The sequence below is a fragment of the Acomys minous genome (genome assembly GCF_964271855.1).
Source record: "Acomys minous genome assembly, chromosome: 20".
NCBI classification, from domain to species: Eukaryota; Metazoa; Chordata; class Mammalia; order Rodentia; family Muridae; genus Acomys; species Acomys minous.
Window position 1 is genome coordinate 5593765 of NC_140502.1, and position 24428 is coordinate 5618192.

Consider the following 24428-nt stretch of genomic DNA (forward strand, 5'->3'; position numbering starts at 1 on the left):
TGTAACCCACCAACTTACATATGCTATGGATATGATTAGATAGCTCATAGTATGATTTCTTACGACTTTTTCAGATGTTACATTGGCCTGCTCCCTCCTGTACTTACCTTCTTCCCTCCTCCATCCCTAACTAAAGCCACACCCACCCCATTTCTCCCCCTAGATCACCTGCACCCTGCTGCTCCCTCAGCACTGCTCCTGTCCCCCACACCCACAATGGGCTCTTTACTTCCCTAGTATCTACAGTTTATCCAAACTAACTTTGGAGATTGCTAGATAAAAGGGGAAAAGAGGCCAGTCATGGTGGTTTATGTCCTTAACCTCAACACTAAGGAAGCAGAGGCAGGAGGATCGCTGTGAGTTCTAGTCCAGCCTGATCTGCATAGTAAGTCCCAGGTCAAAACAAGGCCTGTCTCAACAAAACAGGACACCAGTAACAATAATAAATAAAAAGAGAAAGAAAGGCATTAAGCAGATTTTTTGCTTTTCTGGTATGTTATTTAACTAGTAACTGAGCAGCCTGGTTGGGTTAAAGAAACTTCTCTTAGTTAGAGAGTCATTTGTTAGAAAAGTCATTTTGTTGCCCATGAGGAATTCGGTCACTCCAACAGTGACCACTAATAGAGAATAAAGCCAATTGGTGAAAGGTTGCTGGGGAATTACATAAAGGAGGGATTAGGCCTTCTGTACTCAAATCCCAGTGCTCAGTCTCAGTGGTCAGTGTCACCAGAATCGAGGCAGATGATGTCTCCCAGTCAACACAGAAAAAGCTACACAGTACAGCTCCATGTAAGCTTCTTTTTCTTTCCTCTTTCTTTCTTTCTTTCTTTGAATATATTCCTTGAAAATGTCATGCAGGTACACAATTTATATTTTTTATTATATTTCTTTTTTAAACATAAACATTTATATTATTACACATAAATAAAATAAACTACATACACCAGGAAGAACCACAAAACAGTCAGGAATTATGTAAGTGTTACATTCATAGTGATTTGGCTATTTGTATTTAGCAGACATGAAGTAAACATCACTCCTATCTTGTTGAATCTAAAATTAATTTTCTTTCCTTTCTTCTTCTTTTTTTTTTTCCCCCTTTTTCTTTCTTGTGCTGGAATCAAACCCAGGAACAGGTGTGTGTTTTGCTGCTGAGTTATACTCCTAGTCTCCTCCTCATATAGTCTTGTACTTCTTCCTCTTGTGAAAAAACATACAAAGACCAGGAAAAACCCTGAAATAATCTAATCAAGCTTCTAAAATGAACTTTGAGTCCATAGGAAATATGGGGTAGAGTGCATTGCATTACACAATACCCCAAGAAACTAATCTGACAGAAGGCGAAATACTTTGTAGTTAGTTGACCAGATTTGTTCAAGTCAATTGCTTGAAAATAGGTAGAGGATACTATTATAGATTTTAAAATAATTAATTGTACTGGAGAGATGGCTCAGCGGGTAAGAGCACTGTCTGCTCTTCCAGAGGTCCTAAGTTCAATTCCCAGCAATCACATCGTGGCTCACAGCCATCTATCTATACTAGAATCTGATGCTTTCTTCTGGTGTGCAGGTTAGAGCACTTATACATAAAATAAATGAAATCTGAGATGAGGGGAAGAGGAGGGAAATTAATTGAGATGAAACAAACAAAGTGACCTTTAGGGAGTCAAGACTTAGATGCTGATTAGATTACTTGAATCTCACAGGGCAGTGGTGTAGCTCATGCCTTTAATCCCAGAGCTAGGGAGGCAGAGGCAGGCAGATCTCTGTGAGTTTGAGGCCAGCCTGGTCTACAAAGTGAGTTCCTGGACAACCAGGGCTACACAGAGAAGTCTTGTCTCAAAAACAAACAAACAGTTCATTTGAGTTCAGTTTAAACATGTATTGGTTCTTTTTTATTTTTATTTTTTTGGTTTTTCAAGACAGGGTTTCTCTGTGTAGCCCTGGCTGTCCTGAACTCGCTTTGTAGACCAGGCTGGCCTCGAACTCACAGCGATCCACCTGCCTCTGCCTCCCAAGTGCTGGGATTAAAGGTGTGCGCCACCACGCCTGGCCTCCATGTATTGGTTCTTGATTGGTTGGCTTTTACTTCAAAACCAAAAGGGACGGAGGGCAGGTGGGAAATAAATGGAAATAATGTGTCACAATGCAAGATGGGAGGCTTCTGATGGGCACACAGCAATATTCTCTGCTTTTATATATGCTTGGACATTGTCTAAGTGTGAAAAAATGGAGAAAGGTGCAAATGATAGGAGTACAGAGGACCTAGTGAATGGTTGTGTTTCTTGGAGGGCTTAGTGCCTGTGAGTTAGTCTTCTGACAGTCCAGACTGTTACTAAATAGTTTAGGAAACCCAGAGAGGGCAAGCATGGTACTGCCCCCTGCATCCCAGCAGGAGACTAAGCGGAGGATGCTGAGTTGTAGGCCAGCCTAGGCTACACAGGGAAATCCTGTTGAAAGGAGAGGGAGAGAAGGAAGAAAGAAAAACTCAAGGGAAAATTAGATTTTGTGAGAGAATCATAAGGAATACAGAAATAAAGAGTTCAGGGAATATAATTTTAGGTAGGGCTAGCTTTTCTGAATTAATGCTATGGCTGCTGGTCAGGTTAAATTTTATATGATTAAGTGATGTCTATCAGTTCTTTTTTGTTTTGTTTTTTCAAGACATGGTTTCTTTGTGTAGCCTTGGCTGTCCTGGACTCACTTTGTAGACTAGGCTAGGCTGTCGTTGAACTCACAGCGATGCCCCTGCCTCTGCCTCCCAAGTGCTGGGATCAAAGGCCTGCACCATCACGCCTGCCTGTCTGTCAGTTTTTGCAACTTCTTTTCTTTAAAACTGGGCCATCTGTGACATAGTTGTGTGGAATCCTCTGGGCAGGGCTGGTAGTGTAGCCCAGTGGTAGAAGGCTTGCTTGGCATGCACAGAGTCCTGGAGTTTGTATCTAGCATCACAAATACCAACCAGTCTTAACACACAGGAGTTAAGCATCCTGCGTGTCTGGTCCCTCTCCAGTGCCCCGGGTCATTGCTGTGTTCATGCTGAGCACATCTCTTCTTGAGAGCAGGCTTCCTGCCACTATGCTAATGGGAGAATGTCCAAAACCAAGAAAGTGCAAATAGTCAGATGTGGGGGAGCCCCTGTGAGTGCCCCCCGTGAGTGCCCCCTGTGAGTGCCCCCTGTGAGTGCCCCCTGTGAGTGCCCCCCGTGAGTGCCTCCTGTGAGTGCCCCTGTGAGTGCCCCCCGTGAGTGCCTCCCGTGAGTGCCCCCGTGAGTGCCCCCGTGAGTGCCCCTGTGAGTGCCTCCTGTGAGTGCCCCCTGTGAGTGCCTCCTGTGAGTGCCCCCCGTGAGTGCCCCTGTGAGTGCCCCCCCCTGTGAGTGCCCCTGTGAGTGCCTCCTGTGAGTGCCCCCCCCCGTGAGTGCCCCTGTGAGTGCCCCCTGTGAGTGCCCCCCCGTGAGTGCCCCCTGTGAGTGCCCCCCCGTGAGTGCCCCCTGTGAGTGCCCCCCCCGTGAGTGCCCCCTGTGAGTGCCCCCTGTGAGTGCCCCCCCCCGTGAGTGCCCCCTGTGAGTGCCCCCTGTGAGTGCCTCCTGTGAGTGCCCCCCCTGTGAGTGCCCCCTGTGAGTGCCTCCTGTGAGTGCCTCCTGTGAGTGCCCCCCCCGTGAGTGCCCCCCCGTGAGTGCCCCCTGTGAGTGCCCCCTGTGAGTGCCCCCCCCCCGTGAGTGCCCCCTGTGAGTGCCCCCCCGTGAGTGCCCCCTGTGAGTGCCCCCCCGTGAGTGCCCCCTGTGAGTGCCCCCCCCCGTGAGTGCCCCCTGTGAGTGCCCCCTGTGAGTGCCTCCTGTGAGTGCCTCCTGTGAGTGCCCCCTGTGAGTGCCCCTGTGAGTGCCCCTGTGAGTGCCCCTGTGAGTGCCCCTGTGAGTGCCCCTGTGAGTGCCTCCTGGCTGTAGGAGTCCCTGGCAGGTCCCAGCCGTCTGGCCTGCTCTGCTCTTTGTTCTCTGTACCAGCCACCCTCCTGATAAGTACAGAAGTAGCTGCCAGCCTGCAGAGGTGGTGAGGACAGAAAGTGCTCCAGGCCTGGTAGAGCAGGCAGATGAGAAGACTGGCACTAGGTGTGAAAAGTGCTGTAATGCGAATGGAAAATGGCTTCAGGCTTGACTATTTCAGTTCAACTTTCAGACTTCCTGTATCCCATTCCCCACCCCACTCCAGACACACAACATGCGCTCGCATGCGGCATGCGTGCACGCTCTCACTCTCACTCTCCTCCTCCCTCTCTCCCTCTCCCTCTCTCTCCCTTTCTCTCCCCCCCCCATCTCTCCCCCTCTCTCTCCTTCTTGTCTAACCTGGAAAGGAAGTGAGAGAGCAGGAGAGGCTGTGACTTGCTTACTAGTGCCCATTCTCCCCCTTTCCTTCCTAGAAGCTCTTTGTTTCTGGGGTAAAGATCACCCCTCAGTCTCCCTGACAGCTGACAGTGGTACTTGATAACATCTGGCCATGAAAGTGTGACAGGAAGTACCAGATGATTCAACTAGGTCTCCTTACAAGGAAAGGAGTGTGCTCCTTCATCTCCTCCACATCGTGCATGTCCAGGATGCAGGCAGAACAGCTGGGGTCGAGCCCCATACAGTGTAGGGGGGCTGTTATTAGAGGTAAACCTGGGGTGAGGGAGCGAAGGTCAGTCAGAGGCCAGCACAGTGACCCAAGCAAGAGATTGTAGTAGTTTGGAATGGGATGGTGGCACAGGAGACAAGTTTTTTTGGGGAGAATTGGGCGGTTGTTACTGTTTTCTTTTTCTATTTTGGGACAGAGTCTTGTGTAGCCCAGGTTGGCTTTGAACTCACTGAATTCCTGAGCATAACTTGACTCCCTCCTGCTTCCAACCCCCATGGTAGCAATTACAGGAGTGGACCACCATGCTTAGTTTAGGACTAGTCTTTTTTATAAGGTAAGATATATGTGGTATAGAGTTTGCTGTTTTAACTGTTTACAGGCGTTCAGTAACAATAAGAACCCTCTCCTGGTGTACAGCTTTCACCACCACCATCTGTCTCTAGAACTTTCCTTATCTTGCTAAACTCTAAAAATCAGGGAGTTGCGTGGTTTGTATGTAATTACTGTTTTGTGTGTGAGTGTAACTGTGGGGGGGTGTGCACAAGCCACTGTGCACACGTGGAGACAGAGTACGGCTTTTGGGTGCTGGTTCTCACCTTCCTCCTTGCTGAGGCAAGGTCACTTTGTTTCTGCTGTTACTGCCCCGTATGCTCCAGCCTCGCTGCCTTGGAACCCTGTCTCCCCTCTTATCTCACCGTAGGAGTGAGTGCTGGAGTTACAAGCGGGTGTTAGCACATCTGGCTTTTCGGTATGGGCTGTGGTTTTCATAGTTGGGCAACTAGGGCTTTTGCCCGCTAAGTCATCTCCCAGCCAGGGTGAGTATTTTAATAGTTGTGTGTGGGTTTTTTGTTTGTTTGTTTTGAGATTGGGTCTCTCAATGAATTTTATCTCCCACCCATAACATTATATGTATATATTACATTAAATTATTTACCCCTAGCATATAAGCAAGTAAATTATATTAATGTATTAAGACCCTAATGATTAATTCAACTATAAACAGTTACCCCATGAATATCCATCATGATTATAAATTAATGTTCAATTAAATATCTGTGTTATTAGGCATACACCATTAAGTCATAATCCTGCTTAACCATATGACTATCCCCTTCCAATTTGATCTATTTATCTACCATCCTCCGTGAAATCAACAACCCGCCCACCTTTGCCACTCTTCTCGCTCCGGGCCCATTAAACTTGGGGGTAGCTAATGTGAAACTTTAACAGACATCTGGTTCTTTCTTCAGGGCCATATTCATGGATCATCGCCCATTTGTTCCCCTTAAATAAGACATCACGATGGTTCAGGTCTAATCAGCCCAGGACCAACATAACTGTAGTCTCGTGCCTTTGGTATTTTTTAATTTTAGGATGCTTTTCTCAACAAAGCCGTCAAGGCATGTAATCCAGCCCTAGCTCCTGGCTATGTAGACCAGGCTGGCCTTGGACTCATGGATTTGCAAAGGTTAGCCTGTTTCGGTTTCATAAGGGCTGGAATTATATGTAATGCAGGTGTGTGTGAGAGAGAGACAGACAGACAGAGAGGGAGAAGGAGAAGGGAATCAAAGATGCCTGGGGGGTGTTTCTATCCCTGGGTCACGTCACTTCCTGGTACTGTTGTTTACCTCGGGAGATGAGACTAGTAGAGAAGGAGGCACCTAGAATAGTGGGTCTGGGACACCTGTGACACCCCAGGGTGCAGGGTGAGGGCGGGGCCTCCAGTAGACAGGTGGTCAGGGTGCAGGGTGAGGGCGGGGCCTCCAGTAGACAGGTGGTCAGGGTGGGGGGGGGTGAGGGGGGGGCCTCCAGTAGACAGACAGGTGGTCAGGGTGGGGGGGGGGTTGTATGAGGGCGGGGCTTCCAGTAGACAGGTAGTCATGCACCGGGAGAAGAGCTGAGGGCCACAGCTACAGAGTGTGGCAACTTCTGCTTAGTAGGTAGTGTTTCAGCTAGAAACTGGATGCAGCCATCAAGTGAGTGCTGCTGGAGAGGCAGCAAGCTGTAGGGGACTCCAGCGTGTAGAGGTCAGAAGACAACTGAGCAGCGGCCAGGGACTCTGAAACTCCATCAGTTAAAAACTAGGAGGGATTGAAGCCAGTATCTTATCTTGGATGTTGGATGCCACGCAAAGCAAATGGGTCAAGGCAGAAGGAGAGGCTCACCCTCTCAGCATTGCTAAGACCGGCCAGGCTTCCTCTCTGACCCATCCTAAGACCAGTTAGAACACCATGGTGGTGGATCGGCTGGGAGTCCCTGACAGGGGGTGGGAGCTCCTAGCCTCAGTGAGCATTGGTACAAGTCGTTCATTTTTGTGTTGTTGAGCCTAGGCTGCCTTCAGCCTCCTGAAAAGCCGAAACTACAAGTGTGCACTACCATGCCCAGTTTTAAAATATTCTTAACGGGCATTGATAACCTTCAACAAAAACGACTCAGTTCAATAAAAAGAATTTCCTAAATTCTAATGGGCTTCTAGGCCATATGATGTGTGGAAATTTGCATCTGGAGTGGGAAAAGTGCTTAAGGACAAATGTCTTTGATCTACCCTAATTAATGTGGGTTTAGTTACCTACCTTCCATAGCCTTTCCCTGGATAACCTATTTTTTTATTTTTTGAGATAGATTCTCTTATAGCCGAGGATGGCTCTGTACTCTTGATTCTCTTGCCTCTACCTCCCGAAAGCTGGGATTACAAGCATGCACCGCCACAGTGGGCTCTTCCCTGGGTGAGCTTTTATAATGGTCATTGATTGTATTAAGATTTATAGGCGCATAGCTGAAACACACAAGACTTGGGAAGCTGGGAAGACGGCTTGGAGGTTAAGAGCAAGCGCTGCTCTTGCAGGGACCTGAGTTCTGCTGCCTGCATCCCTGTCAGGTGGCTCACAGCCACCTGTAACTCTGCTTCCAGGCCAGTTTCGGATTCTATTGGTACCTGTACTTACATGGACACACAACATATGCACATAGTTTGAAGGGAAAATAAAAGGCTTTGTGAAAGCCAGGCTTGGTGGCCCAGGCCTTTAATCCCAGCACTCGGGAGGCAGAGGTAGGCAGATCTCTGAGTTCAAGGCCAGCTTGGTCTACAGAGCAAGTTCCAGGACAGCCATAGCTACACAGAGAAACCCTGTCTCAAAAAAGAAAACAAAACAACAACAACAAATTGCCTGGGTGTACTGGAACAAATCTTCAATCACAGCATTTGGGAAGCAGAGGCTGACTTTTCTCTGTACGTGTGAGTATGAGGCTAGTTGGTCTACATAAGAATTTCTAGGATAGCCAGGGCTACATAGTGAGATCCTGTCTCAAAATAAGACCAAGAAAGACTTCTTATATATTTAGCACATGTTACATGGTAGTAAATTAGATTTAGGACCATATAAATGGTAAGGCAGGTGCCCCACTATTGACCTGTAACCCCAGGCCAGCAATATAGTTTTGGTGATAATTTATTTTGGAAAATGAACAACACAGCAACATACAATACTATCTAGGTTTTACTAAGATACCCAAGGTACAAGTCTGGGATATACATTAAATGCTACAGTATATTTATTTGTGAATAGTACTGTTTATTTTTTAAAGACCCCACCCTTACCCTGCCAGTCTCAGTCTAGTTAAAAGAGAGTATGTCTCACCACTAAAAGTTTTACATGTCGTGATGCTTAGCCCATGTGACAGACAGGACTAACACACCCCCTTACAGGCAACACAGCAGCTTGTCCAGGTCAAAATGTAGTTTCCTTTGACCTGGTAGCACCCAGTGTTGTAGGCCTATGCTGATTTTATTACATTTGCTGGTTCCTCTTCCTTAAGTACAGTATGGATTCCCTCTGTGATCTAAAATGCTGGCCGCAAAAGGTTTGCAGGCTTTTTGTTAATCAGAGGAATCATACCCAGGGGATGGAAATCTGAGTCTAGCATGCTCAGCAAGCATTCCACCACAGTACAGCACCAGCAGCCTCCTGCCAGTGTTTTGCATGCTATTTTCAGTAAGCTTATTTTTTCCATTTTTAACCTGTAGTACACTCTTCATGATCACTTTCCATAGTCTACCGTGCTCTGTTGCACGGACTGTTTCTCTCAGGACATATTAAGATCTCAGCATCACGTTCTGGTGTGTGGGTTAGGCCATTATGCAATGGCTCTGGAATTACTATAAAGACAAGATGCTGTGTTCAAAACAAGATTGTGGACACTGGAAGCCAAATGGAATGCATAAGGTATATGTGAGGGCTGGAGACAGGGAAGTGATGGGATGGCTTTGGAATTTCCACTGCACGCAGCCAACCTGGCAACTTGCTTTCACTCTGGAGACTTTGCATCTGATCAGACATAAAGTATAGAGTGGCTGAGTTCTTGCCATACGAGGCATTTGAGGAAGATGAACTGTTGTCAAGTGGAGTTACACAGTGCAATGAACTTTTGGGTTCATCTTCTTTGTTGTTGTTGTTTTTTTTTTGTTTTTTGTTTTTTGTTTTTTGTTTTTTGTTTTTTGAGACAAGGTTTCTCTGTGTAGCCTTGGCCATCCTGGACTCGCTTTGTAGACCAGGCTGGCCTCAAACTCACAGCGATCCGCCTGCCTCTACCTCCCGAGTGCTGGGATTAAAGGCGTGCTCCACCACGCCCAGCTTGGTGCACACTTTTAATTCCAGCACCCAGGAGGTGGATCATTGTGAGTTTGAGGCCAGCCTGGTCTACAGAGTGAGTCTAGGACAGCCAGGGCTACACAGAGAGACCCTGTCTTAAAAGATGAAGAAGAAAAAGATGGAAAAAAAAGTAAACCATTTTGGGAGATGAGGCAGGCCTAGGCATTGAGGGTTCCATTTGTATGCAGGGATTACGTGCTTAATTGGGCTGGGCCCGAGGAAGGACTAGCTGTACAGAATTTCAAAACACGCTAGGAAGGCAGATTTTACATGTAGGTTGGCTCTCAACAACTTTGGTGCTATAGAAAGGACACCTTTCAGTTCTTAAACAGGATGGCCTTAAATTAGAACCCTTTGTGGCCCAGGCCTGTAACCTCAGTGTGTGGTCATCCTTGGCTGCACTAGTGATGTCCAGTCTGGACTAGATAGATGAGTTGTTGCCTCAAGAAACAAACAAAGCCAGACATGGTGGCGCACGCCTTTAATTCCAGCACTTGGGAGGCAGAGGCAGGCGGATCGCTGTGAGAGACCAGCTTGGTCTACAAAGGGAGTCCAGGACAGCCAGGGCTATTACACAAAGAAACCCTGTCTTGAAAAACTGAAAAAGAAAAAGAAAGAAAAGAAAGAAAGAAAGAAACAAATGGCTGCTCTTGGAAAAAACCTGAGTTTCAGTTCCCAGCAACCTATATGTTAGTTCAAACTGTTTGCAATTCCAGTTCCAAGGGATCCAACACCTCTTGTGGCCTTTTCAGGTACTGGGTGTATACATGGTGTACATATAAATATGTAGGCAAACACACACATTAAGATAAAATATTAACAACAACAACAACCACCAAATACACCAAGAATAAAGGGCGCTCTGGTTGGCCCCAGGACCACAGCATGCTTGGTAGACACTGTGCTACAGTACGAGAGAAGAGGAGGCTCATGTGCTCCGCTGCGCTGTCTTACTCTGTGGCCCCTGTGGACCTCTTGTCTCAGTGACCTGAGTGCGAGGCTTACAGGCATGTACCATGGCACCAGGCTTAGGACACATCCTTCTTGGCCATCAGAAATTCCCGGTAAATGGGTCTGTCTCAGGAGATGTCTGATGATTATCTGCTTTCCAGAATGTCTTCTCTTTAGTACCTACACCCTATTGTTGTTACATCCTGGATCTCGTCACTGGCCGGCAGGGCAGCCTGCTGCTCAGAAATGGCTTTTCGAGTGAGACAGAGCTGGTTTCAAATCCTTACTCAAACCTACATTAAGCATGTTTGTCTTCTTAAGCCTGTTTTTGTCATCTGTAAAATGGGGAAATTGCTCACATTTTCTACAGGGTTACTCTACCACATATGGTGCTCCTGTTGTGGGTTAAGGTGGTGGCTGTTGGTGGAGCTCCAGTGGTATTTTAAATTTAAGTACCGGTCCTTGACTGTTCACTCACCCATTCTCAGCTTACCCCGTCTGCCCCGAGTCTAAAGTTTCTCTGTGAACTAAGAGAGCTGTCTGTGATCCTGGGGCACACTCTTCCCAACCTGTGTGAGGACAGTCCTCAAGAACTGGCCCATCCCTGAGTCAAGGAGGGTGAGGTCTGTCATGGGGGTTGAGGGCTGAGCTGAGATAAAGCGTAGGCAGAGACAGGAGCTCTGTCCTCTGAGAGGGTGATGCTTATGTGTCTGTTCCTCAAGGTGGCATTTTAGAGTAAGTGGTCACTGAAACCAATTTGCAAGGCCCTGGGTAACCACTGCTTGGGTTGGCCTTTAATTAATCATTTACGACGTGTATTTGGTCATGATCATAGTCTGGGTTGATGCTTTACACATCGTGGGAAAGAAGGGGGCATTCTTATAGAGAAGAGCTGTAGATAAATGACTCATCTGAGGTCAAGCACAGGATGAACACCAGCGACAGCTGATGATAGCCCTTTATAAAACTCCTGGCACCTCTCCTCCTGCGGCCCAGCAGTGCTGCGGGGGGACCCGGCTCAGCCCCACGCTTCTGTGACGCAGACACCAGGCTTCCCTGCCACTCAGAGTGGGAGCTGAAGCTTTCTTCCTTCTTCTGTCCTCAGAGAGCCTTTTCCTCACCACCTGCCAGGCAGCTTCCTTGTCCAGCTGCATCTGACCTTGGGTGTCTATTTATGGCTTTGCTGTCCCTCCTAGCCCCGTTAGTATGTAGCCCTCGTGAGCACAGGGACTTTCCCGTTTTCCTTCCTATGCACCTCAGGGTTCTCGAGCTTTGTACATACTAGGCATTCACATGTTACATATTTATTACTAGAAGGAGTAAGTCATGTTCATTGGTCAGAAGCTGTGAGACTGTGACCAGCGTGGCATCTTCACTTCTCCTTGTTTTCCTTCTCCCAGAGCTTGCCAAGAGGCCAAGGAAGAGGAGAGAGGGTGTGTCCTGGAGGAGCCAGCCCTCCTCCTCTGTGTCTGCACTGTGGGGAGCTTCCTGGTGCCCTCAGCCAGTGCCAGTCAAGACTGAACTTCTGTTATGTGCCCGGCCTCAGTGCTGCCAGCCTCTGCCCATTGAAGGCAGTGGGGCACCCTGGCTAAAAGCTTAGAAACTGAACACTGAGTGAAGAGACTCCCTGCCCATCCATTTTGTGACATAACTTTTGTGTTTAGTTTCATAAGTTGTCAGCCTCCATGTCCTTCCTCTCTGGAAAATAGAGATTACTTCATAGGGGTGTCCTGGGCTTGTGAGGCAACCCATATGAAGTCTGTAGTGTAGACCAGGCACATGCTGAATGCGCAGTTAACGTGGACTGGTGGTGTGTTCGGTACTAGAAGATGGTGTTTATTCATGTCAGGTGTCTCCAGCTACATCCTTAGGTGTGCTCCCTCTGTGTCCCTCACGCTGCCCTTCATAGCCATAGCCTTGGTGGGCAGGAGCTCTGAGGCAAGGGACAGAGGAAACCCAGGAGGGTTGCGTGGAGTTTGGCTGGGAGTTAGCTGCTTACTACAGAGGGTGGACACTTTGGTGTGAGCTTTTTGTTTGTTTGCTTGGGTTTTGGGTGAAACTGTTCATTGGCTTGTTTGCTCTGGTGATTTCCACAGCAGAAAAGTCAATCAGAGGGAGTAGGTATGACATTGGGAGCTGACCAGTCATAGTTTCTTTACTAAATAGCTCTGATGTGTGAGGCTGGATTGGGTTTGTAGTAAAGGGCAGCATCTGACTGATGTGGCCAAGTCTTCCTGATGAGGTGGGGTTAGAGCATGGGTGTTAGATCTTTGTAGAAAACTTTGCAGATAGTTGGAGCTTCTTTTGTATTTTGAGATAGGGTCTCACCAAATGCCCAAGCTGGCTTTGAACTTTCAGCTCTCTAACCTCAGTGTCTTTGCAGCTAGCAGTTTCTCTTTCTGCTTTAAATAGAGAAACAGAAGCATAACAAACACATCATAGCTATGGTTGCCCAACTTAAAAAGCCAGACTGACTGCAGGGCGTGATGGTGCACACCTGCAATCCCAGCACTCAGGGAGGCAAAGGCAGGCGGATTCTGTGAGTTCGAGGCCAGCCTGGTTTAGGGCTACACAGAGAAGCCCTGTCTCAAAAACCCAAAAAAACAAAAACAAAAACAAAACAAAAAAACAGACTAGGAGTTGTGCACTCCTGAAATCGAAGAAACTCAGGAGGCTGAGGCAGGAGGATTGCAAGTTCAAAGCCAGCCTGAGCTATTTAGTGAGACCCTCCTGTCTTAAAGTACAAAGATAAAAAGAGCTGAGGATGTTAGCTCTTCCTTGTTCTGTTCCAGGCCCTGGGATTGATTCTCTGAGCACCACTAAAAACATAAAGAAAAGGAAGGGCGGGAGAGTTGCCTCATGCCTTTAATCTCAGCACTTGGGAGGCAGAGGCAAGCCTGGTCTACTGTGTAAGTCTGGGATAGCCAAGGCTACACAGAGAGACCTTGTCTCGAAAAACCAAACCAAACCAACAAACAAAAAATGTCCTTAGGGCTAACAATTTGAAACACTTGTCTATTAGCAGTAGGGGTTTGGCTTCTGTTATTATTGTTTTGAAGCAGGGGCTTACTCTGTGGCCACGACTGGCTTCTAACTCTCTTTGTAGGCCAGGCTGGTCTTGAACTCAGGATACACCTATGTAAGCCTCTCAAATGCTAGAATTACCTGAATGCATCACTATATCTGGCATATTCATTGTTTGAAAAAGAAGTGAATTTCCAGCTGGATATGATGGCATACGCTTTTAATTCCAGCACTGGGGAGGCAGAGGCAGGCAGATGTCTGTGAGTTCCAGGCCAACCTATAGAATAAGCCAGGATAGCCAGCGCTCTGTAGTGAGACCCTATTTGAATTATTAATCACCCATGTAACAGCTTGTATGTGGGGGGGTTAGTGGGTTCTGCCCTGCTGATAGAATTGTCTCCCGTGTTGTATTGACTCCTTGAAGACTGGTCTGTCAGCTTTGTTTCATAAAAGTAGGAACAAGACAGACATCTCTATTCATAACAATATTAGCACAGCCCTGAAACAACCAGTATCTTTGGGTTTAATTTCCAATGGAATGTTTTCTTCTCGGTCAGACTAACCTTTCAGATTTTTAGTCACATGCCATGACTTTCCCTTCGCGTTCTGAACACTCTGTGGCCATAATTGAGATTATGAATGGCTCTGGCCCAGCAGGAGCTCAAAGACAGTCTAGACGAGAGGGAAGCGAGGGCAGCTGGTGGGAAGTCGGAAGACCCATTCATGCCTGAGGCTTGCCGCTTGCTTAGAAATGTTCTGACTTCTAAACGTCTAGTACCAAGGCCCGGGAGGCAGGCACTCTTAAAGCAGGGGGACTTTTTAGCATTGCATGCTTTTATGATTACAAATCTGTTGACATTTGAGAATTTCTCCTACTGATCCACAAGCAACCCCCAGCCTAAAGTCCCTGGCTCTCTTGTTTTCACAGGTGTTGGGGCGATGTTTCTTGACAGTGGTGCAAGTCCATTTCCAGTTTTTGACTCACGCCTTGCAGAAAGTCCAGCCGGTGGCTCACTCTTGCTTTGCCGAGGTAGTTGTGCCAGAAAAAAAGAACAGCGGCAGTCTGTCTGGCGTGGGCCACACACCCGAACTGGAGGAAGCTGTGCGATCCTGGCGGGGGGCTGCTGAGGTAACTGACCTGGGAGAGTTGGCTGTGTTCCAACAGAAGAGGCTGCCGGGTTCTTTGTCTGTCGGCTTCCAGAAGAGCCGCTTGCTTTAGACATTAAGTTGTAAACTCAGCACTTGCATAGTCTTGTGACAGCAAATGTCTTTAAAAATGCCTGCTTTGAGTCAGGCGCGTGCCAGGCACTAGGATGATACCTGCAGAGAGAGACTTAGAAGAACAGGGTATAGAGGGCACAGGAGCTGCTCAGACCTAGAGGAAGAGCCCTGCTTCTGAGTGGGAGTGGTGCGAAAAAGAGGCGCGCATGCGAGAAAGATCACACCTAAGTCAGGAGTGGCACAGTGGAGCTGACTAGGACGGTCAGCACTCAGTAGGCAGCCAGGTAGGCTGGGTAACAGGAGGGTTTGTTTGGCAAGATGGACCTCACAGATACTAGGGCTTCAGGAATATGCTGCCATGGCTGGTTTATATGGTCCTGAGGTTGGACTGGGACATTGTCCATGCTATAGAAGCACTCCACAAACTGAGCTACATCCTAAGCCCTCTTTGGGGGTGTTTTGTTGTGGTTGTTTTTATTTGTTTGCTTGTTTAGACAGAGTTTCTCTGTGTGTATTCCTGGCTGTCCTGGACTCACTTTGTAGACCAGGCTGGCCCCAAACTCACAGAGATCCACCTGCCTCTCCCTCCTGAGTGCAGGGATTACAGACGAGTACCACCTTGCCCTATTTATATTTGTTTCTCAAGACAGAGTTTCTCTGTGTAGCCCTGGATGTCCTGGAGCTCACTTTGTAGATCCCATTACCTCTGTTTCTCAAGTGCTGGGATTAAAGGGGTGTGCCACCATCATCCAGCTATTGTTTTTTTTTAAACATTGATTTTAACGTGTGTGTGTGTGTGTGTGTGTGTGTGAGAGAGAGAGAGAGAGAGAGAGAGAGAGAGAGAGAGAGAGAGAGAGAGAGAGAGAAATGCGTGGTGAGGGGTGAGGGCGTGTGTGTGCATGTGAGTGCAGGTGCCTGTGGAGCCAGAAGGAAGCATGAGACCCCCTGACGCTGTATTTAGACATGGTTGTGGGCTGTGCGTGCTGTGGATGCTAGGAACTCAATTCAGATCCTCTGCGATGGCACTACACAGCTTTAATCTCTGAACTATCTCTCCAGCCCATTGTTATTTTTGAGATAAATTCTCACTCCACTGCCCAGACTGGCCTCTGACTCCTGGCAGTTCTTCCTTCTTCTCCCTCCAATGGCTGGAATTACAAGTTTGAGCTGCTTCTGTAGCCACCATCTTCTTCTCTTACAAGTGTTCGGAGTCTTTGTACTTCTTGCTCTGCAACCATGAGGGCTGGAGTTTGGATCCCTAGTTCTGACTGGGGTGGAGAGAGGTGGGTCACTGGAGTTTGTCAGCATAGCCAACTACAACACTGTAATCCCAGCACTCAGGCAGAGGCAGGCAGATCGCTGTGAGTTTGAGGCCAGCCCGGTCTACAAAGTGAGTCCATGACAACCAAGGCTACACAGAGAAACCCTATCTTGAAAAAACAAAACACACCCCACAAAATCCTTAAAAATCATAGTGATCCTCAAGCTCAGGGATAGACTGTGCTGCAAAGGAATGTGACAGCGAGGAGGGTAGAGGAGGGCGCCTACTGACACCTCTGCCTTCTGGGAGTGCACCCTTTTAAACACACAAATTCAACATTTGTAAAAAGATTTCCCCCCTTTCGTTTTTCGAGAGGAGGTTTTCTCTGTAGCTTTGACTGGCCTTGAACTCACAGAGATCCACTTACCTCTGCCTCTTAAGTGCTGGGGTTAAAGGTGTACACCACTCTGGCTTGTAAAAAGATTCTTAAGCCACACCCAGAAAGACAAACACAACGTATCTTTTCTGATTTGCAGAACCTAGATTGAAGTTTCCGTGTGTGTATACAGTCTCTCTGTGTTTTTCTGATGAAAGGGGCCATGAGAGATGGGAAGGAAGAGATCTTGGGCAGGAGGAAAGAAGGAAGTCATACAAGACGCGTGTGAAAGCAAAAGGAGGCTCAGCAAGGGGTGCAGGCAGGCGTGGGGGAGCAGGAGAGGACAGAGTCCGAGCAGAGTGCCGTGGCAGATGCATCCAAGTGCTGTGGGGAAGCCCATTCTATATATGCTGGCTCCAAACTTGAGAAAAGTAAATAGAAAGAGGCACTTAGCTGTCCAATAGCCAGGATCCTCGTTTTATCACTTGCTTTGCCTGTGATTTGAGCCATTCTCCTGTTAATTTATTTGACATGTGAAGCCTTCCGTTTTGTAAAGATCAGCTGCTTCTCAGCACAGCTTCACTTGTGGGTAGAGAAGCAGGAGAGCTATGGAATGGCATGGTGGTCGGATATGGGGAGGGGACCTGCCAGTACACAGTGAGCTGTGGGGAGGGGACATGCCAGTACACAGTGAGCTGTGGGGAGGGGACATGCCAGTGCACAGTGAGCTGTGGGGAGGGGACATGCCAGTACACAGTGAGCTGTGGGGAGGGGACATGCCAGTGCACAGTGAGCTGTGGGGAGGGGACATGCCAGTATACAGTGAGCTGTGGGGAGGGGACATGCCAGTATACAGTGAGCTGTGGGGAGGGGACATGCCAGTGCACAGTGAGCTGTGGGGAGGGGACATGCCAGTGCACAGTGAGCTGTGGGGAGGGGACATGCCAGTGCACAGTGTGCTGTGGGGAGGGGACATGCCAGTGCACAGTGAGCTGTGGGGAGGGGACATGCCAGTGCACAGTGAGCTGTGGGGAGGGGACATGCCAATACACAGTGAGCTGTGGGGAGGGGACATGCCAGTGCACAGTGAGCTGTGGGGAGGGGACATGCCAGTGCACAGTGAGCTGTGGGGAGGGGACATGCCAGTGCACAGTGAGCTGTGGGGAGGGGACATGCCAGTGCACAGTGAGCTGTGGGGAGGGGACCTGCCAGTACACAGTGAGCTGTGGGGAGGGGACATGCCAGTGCACAGTGAGCTGTGGGGAGGGGACATGCCAGTATACAGTGAACTGTGGGGAGGGGACATGCCAGTGCACAGTGAGCTGTGGGGAGGGGACATGCCAGTGCACAGTGAGCTGTGGGGAGGGGACATGCCAGTGCACAGTGAGCTGTGGGGAGGGGACATGCCAGTGCACAGTGAGCTGTGGGGAGGGGACATGCCAGTGCACAGTGAGCTGTGGGGAGGGGACATGCCAGTGCACAGTGAGCTGTGGGGAGGGGACATGCCAGTGCACAGTGAGCTGTGGGGAGGGGACATGCCAGTGCACAGTGAGCTGTGGGGAGGGGACATGCCAGTGCACAGTGAGCTGTGGGGAGGGGACATGCCAGTGCACAGTGAGCTGTGGGGAGGGGACATGCCAGTGCACAGTGAGCTGTGGGGAGGGGACATGCCAGTGCACAGTGAGCTGTGGGGAGGGGACATGCCAGTGCACAGTGTGCTGTGGGGAGGGGACATGCCAGTGCACAGTGAGCTGTGGGGAGGGGACATGCCAGTACACAGTGAGCTGTGGGGAGGGGACATGCCAGTGCACAGTGAGCTATAGGGGAAGGGACATTCCAGCATACAGTGAGCATTTCTCTCTGGGGACTTGTGATTCCCACACAACCTCAGGGCTGCAGGCCATCTCCAAGTCTTTTTCCTGGGGCATCCTGCCTACAGTACAGTTGCTCCTTTGGCCTCTAGCATGGCGTTCCCTAGTCCAGTGGTTCGGTTAAAGGACCCTGTCACAGGGCACCAAAAGACCATCTAAAAACAAAGATATTTACATTACAATTCATAACAGTAGCTAAGTTACAGTTATGAAGTAGCAATGAAATAATTTTATGATTGGGCTCACCACAACCTAAGGAACTGTATTAAAGGGTTGAGCAGCATTAGGAAGGTTGAGAACCACTCTACACCCAGAACTTAAACTTGGATGTAAACAAATCAGAAGCAGTTTTCTGGCTGGCAAGGTGGCTCAGTTGGTGAAGGTGTTTGCCATCAAGTCTGATTGTCCCAACGTACATGAGTGTGTGCACACACTCAACACAGAAACACAAGCACTTGGACACACACGTGTAGAACAAGTTAGAAGAAAAGAAAGAAATTGCTCTTTATAAAGTCAATCTGTCTCTTCCCTCCCTTCTCTTAACCCCTTCTCTTTCTCATTCTTTTGAGCTAGGCTCTTGCTGTCCAGCCCAGGCAGGCCTCACACTCACAGTGCTTCTGCCTCAGCCTCCCGAGGGTTGGGGTTACAGGTGTCTATCACCATGCCGCACTTACTTATTTATTATTAATGTGTATAGGTGTTTTGCCTTCACATATGTTAGTGCACTGCGTGTGCAGTCTCTGAGAAGGGCAACCAAAAGAGAGTATCAGTTTCCCTAGAACTGAAGTTACAAATGGTTGTGAGCTGCCATGAGGATGCTGAGAATTGAACTTGGGTGCTCTTAAACCTCTGAGCCATCTCTCCAGCCTTGGTTTGTTTTTTGAGTTAGAGTCTTCATCAGTGGCAGCATGTATCTTATAAACATTTTAAATGTGCATGCTAATGTGTATGAACTTTTTATCTTAAAATTTCCATTACAAAGCCAGGCCTTTAATCCCAGCACTTGGGAGGCAGAGGCAGGTGGATCTCCCTGAGTTTGAGACCAGCCTTGTCTACAGAGTGAGTTCCAGGACAGCCAGAGCTCTTACACAGAGAAATCCTGTCTGGAAAAACAAACAACAACAACAACAACAACAACATTCCATTACCCTGAAGAACCTGAGAGTGCTGTTCCTGCAGGTGAAGAGGCTGAGGAGCCTGGTCTACTTGGTAGCCTCATCAGTGCTGTGCGTGAGGCAGGAGGCGGAGGCTGTTTCCAGGACCTCAACAAGAGCAGTGCCCAGAGCTGCTGCAGTTACTGCAGAAGCCAGATCCCAGGCTTCATTCAGACCTTGAAATCAGGCCCACAGCTCACAGCGATGTTGACACAGCAGGGCTCGGCCTCAGCCCTTGACCATGTTGGCGACGCTCCTTAAATCTGTGTTGCTAGTAGCCCCGATGCACTTAAAACTATCTTGCATCCCATCTAGGCTTGAGGCCTTTAGGTGTTCCCCCCCTCCCATTTGGTGTTTTCATTTCTTTTTTAGAGTAAGTCTGTATCTGCTTTTTATTAAAGTGATAGTGCCTTATCTAAATGTCTTTAGCCATGACCACAGCCTTTGACAAGTGGGAGAGACAGGAAGATGGCAGCTGTGGTCCTAAGACAGGAGTTGTTTTGCAGCTCATAGCAGCTCACAGAAGCCACGCTGACCAATGCCGCGGTTACTGTAGGGGCAGCGCAGTCCTGTGGGCTTTGGCCTGAGCACAACAAGCTGCACTGGGCAGGCAGGAGCACTGCACAGGCCTGCAGGCCAGCAGCGGAGTGTACACAGCCCTGACGCTGTGCGCTTCGTTTCTGTCGCACGTCAGCGGGCCTCTTGCAGCATGATCACAGCCCTTTCCCAGTGAGAGGAAGAAAAAGAAAACCTTCTGAGTTGAGGCTTAACCAAGAGGACCAAATCATCTATGGTTAAGGAGTGGATGTCGGCTTCTTATATGATGTCTAATTTGACTCACCCACAGTTAAGTTGCAATACATTGCCTTTTGTTAGAGGATCTTACAGGACCTATACCAGGCACGGCAGCAAACATTTGTATCACAGCACTGGGGAGTGAGGCAGGAGGATCAGGAGCTCAAGGTCAGCTTTGCCTGCATAGTGAGTTCAAGGCTGTCTTAGAATACATGCTACCCTGACTCAAAACAAAACAAAAGTAAATGAAATTGTAGCCTTCTCTCTCTTCCCTTTCCATGGGATTGCTGCGGTGTCAGCACTGTCCTGTTTCTGATTTTCTAATATTCAGTCCTTTTTCCTGCTGTTTTTTGTTGGGTTTTCTCTTTCATGTAAAAGGCTTTCCTCAGGAAGAACCTCAGTGGCCATGGGAGCTTGTGTGGGTGTGGGACCTGTTCCTGTCGCTCCCTACTGCTGGTGTGGGTCAGACCTCTGTCTGTCTTCTGGCTCCGCAGCCCTCTGTCCTTACAGCTTCTGGCTCCCGCCTCCTGAATTCTCCCTTTATATTCTGAAACCTGTGCCACCTCACTGATCATCTTCCTTGCCTACTCCCATGTGCCGTCCTGCCCGCTGCTTTTGCAGGTGCCCTCCCCCACACTGCCCGTGAAAGCGGAATCCCTGATGCAACCTTTCTTCTTCCGTCTCCATCCCGCTTGCCCCTCCCCTTCACGGAGGAGCTTTCCTGTTCTCAGGTCCAGCGCTTTGCTTGGCAGCGTCTTATTTCCATTCTCAAGGAACTGGCGTCTGCCATGGTACCTAGCCTTTTCTCTCTCAACACTAATGTGCTTCCAACTCAAAATCTACCTGCGCTGCCCTGTTTCTCTGCTCTTTTGACAGCCAACTCGTTGGGAGTAGTCTTTTCCTCACCGTTTTTATTCATCCTGAAACCCATATATTCTTTGTTTTTTTCCTCAATACATAAATCTTTGACCTTTTACAAAGTACTGTAAGTATATAAATATGTATTAGCAAGATGGTGTAGCAGTTAAAGGGGTTTACACAGAAACCTGATGACATGAGTTTTGCCGTGGAATAGGGTCGAAGGAAAGAACTGATTCCCAAAAAGTTGCTCTCCAATCTCTACTTGCACAATGTGGCAAACGTGTACCCAGTCCCAGACTCATAGCTAAGTAAATACATATAAGCAGTTAGAATTAAGTGTAAGGAAAACGTTGCCTTCTTTGTTCCAAACTATCCTTTCTTCATCTGCTTTTGCTTGCCTCTCCTCAGAACAGCTTCTGCGGTTAGTCTCTCTGGCTTGGTGTTGGGTTCCCTTCTCCCTAGGGGATCTCCGCCCAGTGTTAGGACTTAGACCACTCCTGTGCAGAGGAATGCTTCAGATGTCTGTGGCCAACCCACTGGCCGTGGGCTCCAGGGCCCCAAGTTAAGTGGCTGCCTATCTTAGGTTTCCCAGGTGCCTCAGTTTGAGCATCTCACATACCTGTTTCCCCCATACCACCTCCGTTCTCGTCAGCGGTGCCATTGCTACTAGGCTGTGCCTTCAAACCCTGAGCCTGACCTTTCAGTCCTCCCATCCTGTCCGTACCCATTTGCATCCTCAGGAAAGCTCTGCAGGTCTCCAGATGCTCTCAGGTCTGCCCCGCATTCCCCCACCTCACCCCACCCCACCCTACCTGTCCCTATCTACTATTACTCCCTACTTTTAAGGGGTCTCTGAACTGTTTTCTCCTGTTTCTGCCTCACCATTCTGATTTTAAAGTCAGAGATCATTGTTCTCATTTTGTTCAGGGCAGATGTGGCCTCTCACTGTGACATGTGAGACTCTTGCCTTGCCACTGGCCATTTCCTTGCTTATCTGTGGACTTCATGGTGTTCCTTGGAGTGTCTTGTTTCTTTGTTGGGGACCCCTGGTGTGCATTGGGGCTTGTTGGTGCCGTGACATGCCCTCACCCTGAGCCCATGCAGTTCCAGATCTCAACATGACCGTCTTTTTATGAGACAGGCTTCTGTTCTGTAGCCCAGTTTGGCCTGGAGCTCATCATCCTTACTTCAGCCTTAGAGTATGGGGATTATAGGTGTAGACCACCGAAGATGGCCCCTCAAAGCCACTTTCAGTGCCTGCTGTGCTCCTTCCTACTACAGGCTTAGCTGTTTTCTTTGTTTAGCTTTTTGGCTAGTGAGGCCTCATCTCCAGGAAGTCAGGGACCAGACTTTATGCTCTGGGGTTGGGGTGGTGTCTGGCAGCAGCCAACACAGCTCCTTCCTGTGGGCCCAATGTTCCACTGGAAGATTCTTAGAAAGAGTCAGATGGTGTCGGGGCTTGGCTAGACAGGTAGGCCAGTGTGAAACTGAAAGCCTTGAACTTGACAGCATTGAAGCGGCTAGTTTTCTCTCCTGTGGTTCCGTGAGTTTTGTAAATATCAACATTCCTGTCCTGACGCAGAAGAAGGGACTAACTCCTAGCGGTGTTACTTGGCCAGGCGTGGCGGTACAGACCTGTAATCCCAGCGCACAGGAGGCTAAGGCAGGCGGGTACATGGTAAGACCATTTCCAAAAAGCCCAAGCACATAAGCCTGCAGCGTGTCAGACAATGGCTTTGTAGTGACCAGTCCAAAACTCCTAGTGTCTATCCAGCTTACATAGTTCATTCTAGGTGTGGGGTTTGTTGCTGCTGGTACTGTTTCAGTTTTACTAGTAACTAGAATTGCCCTACTTTACCTACTAGTTTCTATTTCTGTTATAGGCGACATCTAGATTAAGAGAGAGGGGCTGTGATGGGCGCCTGGCAGGAATCGAAGTCCAACAACTCTTCTGTTCTCAAAGTGCAGCAATTCCTGAGCACCAGCTAAAGGAGCTAAACATAAAAATTGACAGTGCTTTGCAGGTAAGTCTCTCTGTCCTCCTCTTCCTCCTCGCCCTTCTCCTCTTCTTCCTCCTTTTTGTTAATGTCTTTAATTGGCTTCTAGTTTTCTTCCTTTTTTTTTTTTTTCTTGGTTTTTTTAGACAGGGTCTCTCTGTGTAGCCCTGGCTGTCCTGGACTTACTCTGTAGAACAGCTAGCCTGGAACTCACAGCAATCCACCTGCCTCTGCCTCCCTGAGTGCTTGGATTACAGGTGTGCACCACCATACCCGACTTGGTAAGTGTTTCAATACTGATAGACACATAAAGAAATGATTTCACCAAGCGGAAAGATTAGAGTCATGACATTGGACCACTTAAAAAGGTAACAAAATAATAATGTGTCCTCAAGTCTCAATAACTATACAAGAATCAAGAATTTTAACATAATATGTTTGGTCGGTTGTTTTTTCAAGACAGAGTTTCTCTGTATAACACAGCCCTGGCTGTTCTGGACTCTATTTGTAGACCAGACTGGTCTTGAACTTGTAGAGATCCACCTTCCTCTGCCTCCCAAGTACTGGGATTAAAGGTACAGGCCACCACTCCCAGCTTAATATGCTTATTTTTTGAGAATTTCATGTATGTATGCAGTATATTTTGGTCATATTCACCCCATTCTCCTTTCCTAACTTCTTCCAGACCCACTCCCCACAAATGTAGTTTTTTATTTTTTTGTTTTTGGTTTTTTGATACAGGGTTTCTCTGTGTAGCCTTGGCTGTCCTGGACTCACTATATAGACCAGGCTGGCCTCGAGCTCATAGAGATCCGCCTGCCTCTGCCTCCTGAGTGCTGGGGTTATGACCACTGCACCCGACTACTGTAGATTTTGTTTCTATTTTTGTTGGACTTTGCCATATTCTAATCTGCTTCCTAATCTTGCTTCTTGCAGGCATATAAAATAGCTTTGGAAAGCTTAGGCCACTGTGAATATGCCATGAAAGCTGGCTTCCACCTAAACCCGAAGGCCATTGAAGCAAGTTTGCAGGTACACTCACTTCTCGATAGTGCCTCTGGGAGTGCGTGGGAGTTGTTTACTCAGTTCTGTGGGAACTGGATGCTTTGTTACATGAGCCGTGGCTCACCTCCACTCTCCTCTCCAAACCTTTTCCAGGGCTGCTGCAGTGAGGCGGAAGCTCAGCAGACAGGGCGAAGGCAGACACCCCCACAGCCCATGCAGTGTGAGCTTCCCACGGTCCCTGTGCAGATAGGATCGCACTTCCTGAAGGGGGTCTCCTTTAATGAGTCGGCTGCTGACAATCTGAAGCTTAAGACGGTAGCTTTCTGTGCATTCCTTGGGTTTCAGCAATTGAGCATGAACTTGGAAATAGAGCTACAATAGGAACTTAAGGGCTTTTGAAGAATGTAGATTAAAAAACAAAGTGAAGCTGGGCGTGGTGGCATACGCCTGTGATCCCAGCACTCGGGGAAGCAGAGGCAGGCAGATTGCTGTGAGTTGGAGGCCAGCCTGATCTACAAAGTGAGTCCAGGACAGCCAAGGCTACACAGAGAAACCCTGTTTCCAAAACAAGCAAAGTGGCTATCGAGGCTCTAACTTTTCCAAGTATAGTGATGGCCAAGTGCAGGCCTATGATGGCTCCTCCTTTGCTGTGTATGG

General features: G+C 48.4%; 1 protein-coding gene across 9 annotated transcripts in view; it reads left to right on the forward strand.

Annotated features, from left to right (window-relative positions):
• The window catches only part of GARRE1 (granule associated Rac and RHOG effector 1), an 80938-nt gene that overhangs the window by 32769 nt on the left and 23741 nt on the right, over nt 1-24428 (forward strand). For 8 of the 9 annotated variants that reach the window (XM_084770800.1, XM_084770807.1, XM_084770801.1 and 5 more), the window contains exons 3-6: nt 14159-14359; nt 22653-22793; nt 23703-23798; nt 23925-24086. In XM_084770800.1, the coding sequence (XP_084626926.1) occupies nt 14159-14359; nt 22653-22793; nt 23703-23798; nt 23925-24086 (600 nt within the window). The remainder of the gene's footprint in view (nt 1-14158; nt 14360-22652; nt 22794-23702; nt 23799-23924; nt 24087-24428) is intronic. The other variant, XM_084770808.1, reaches the window with a different exon arrangement.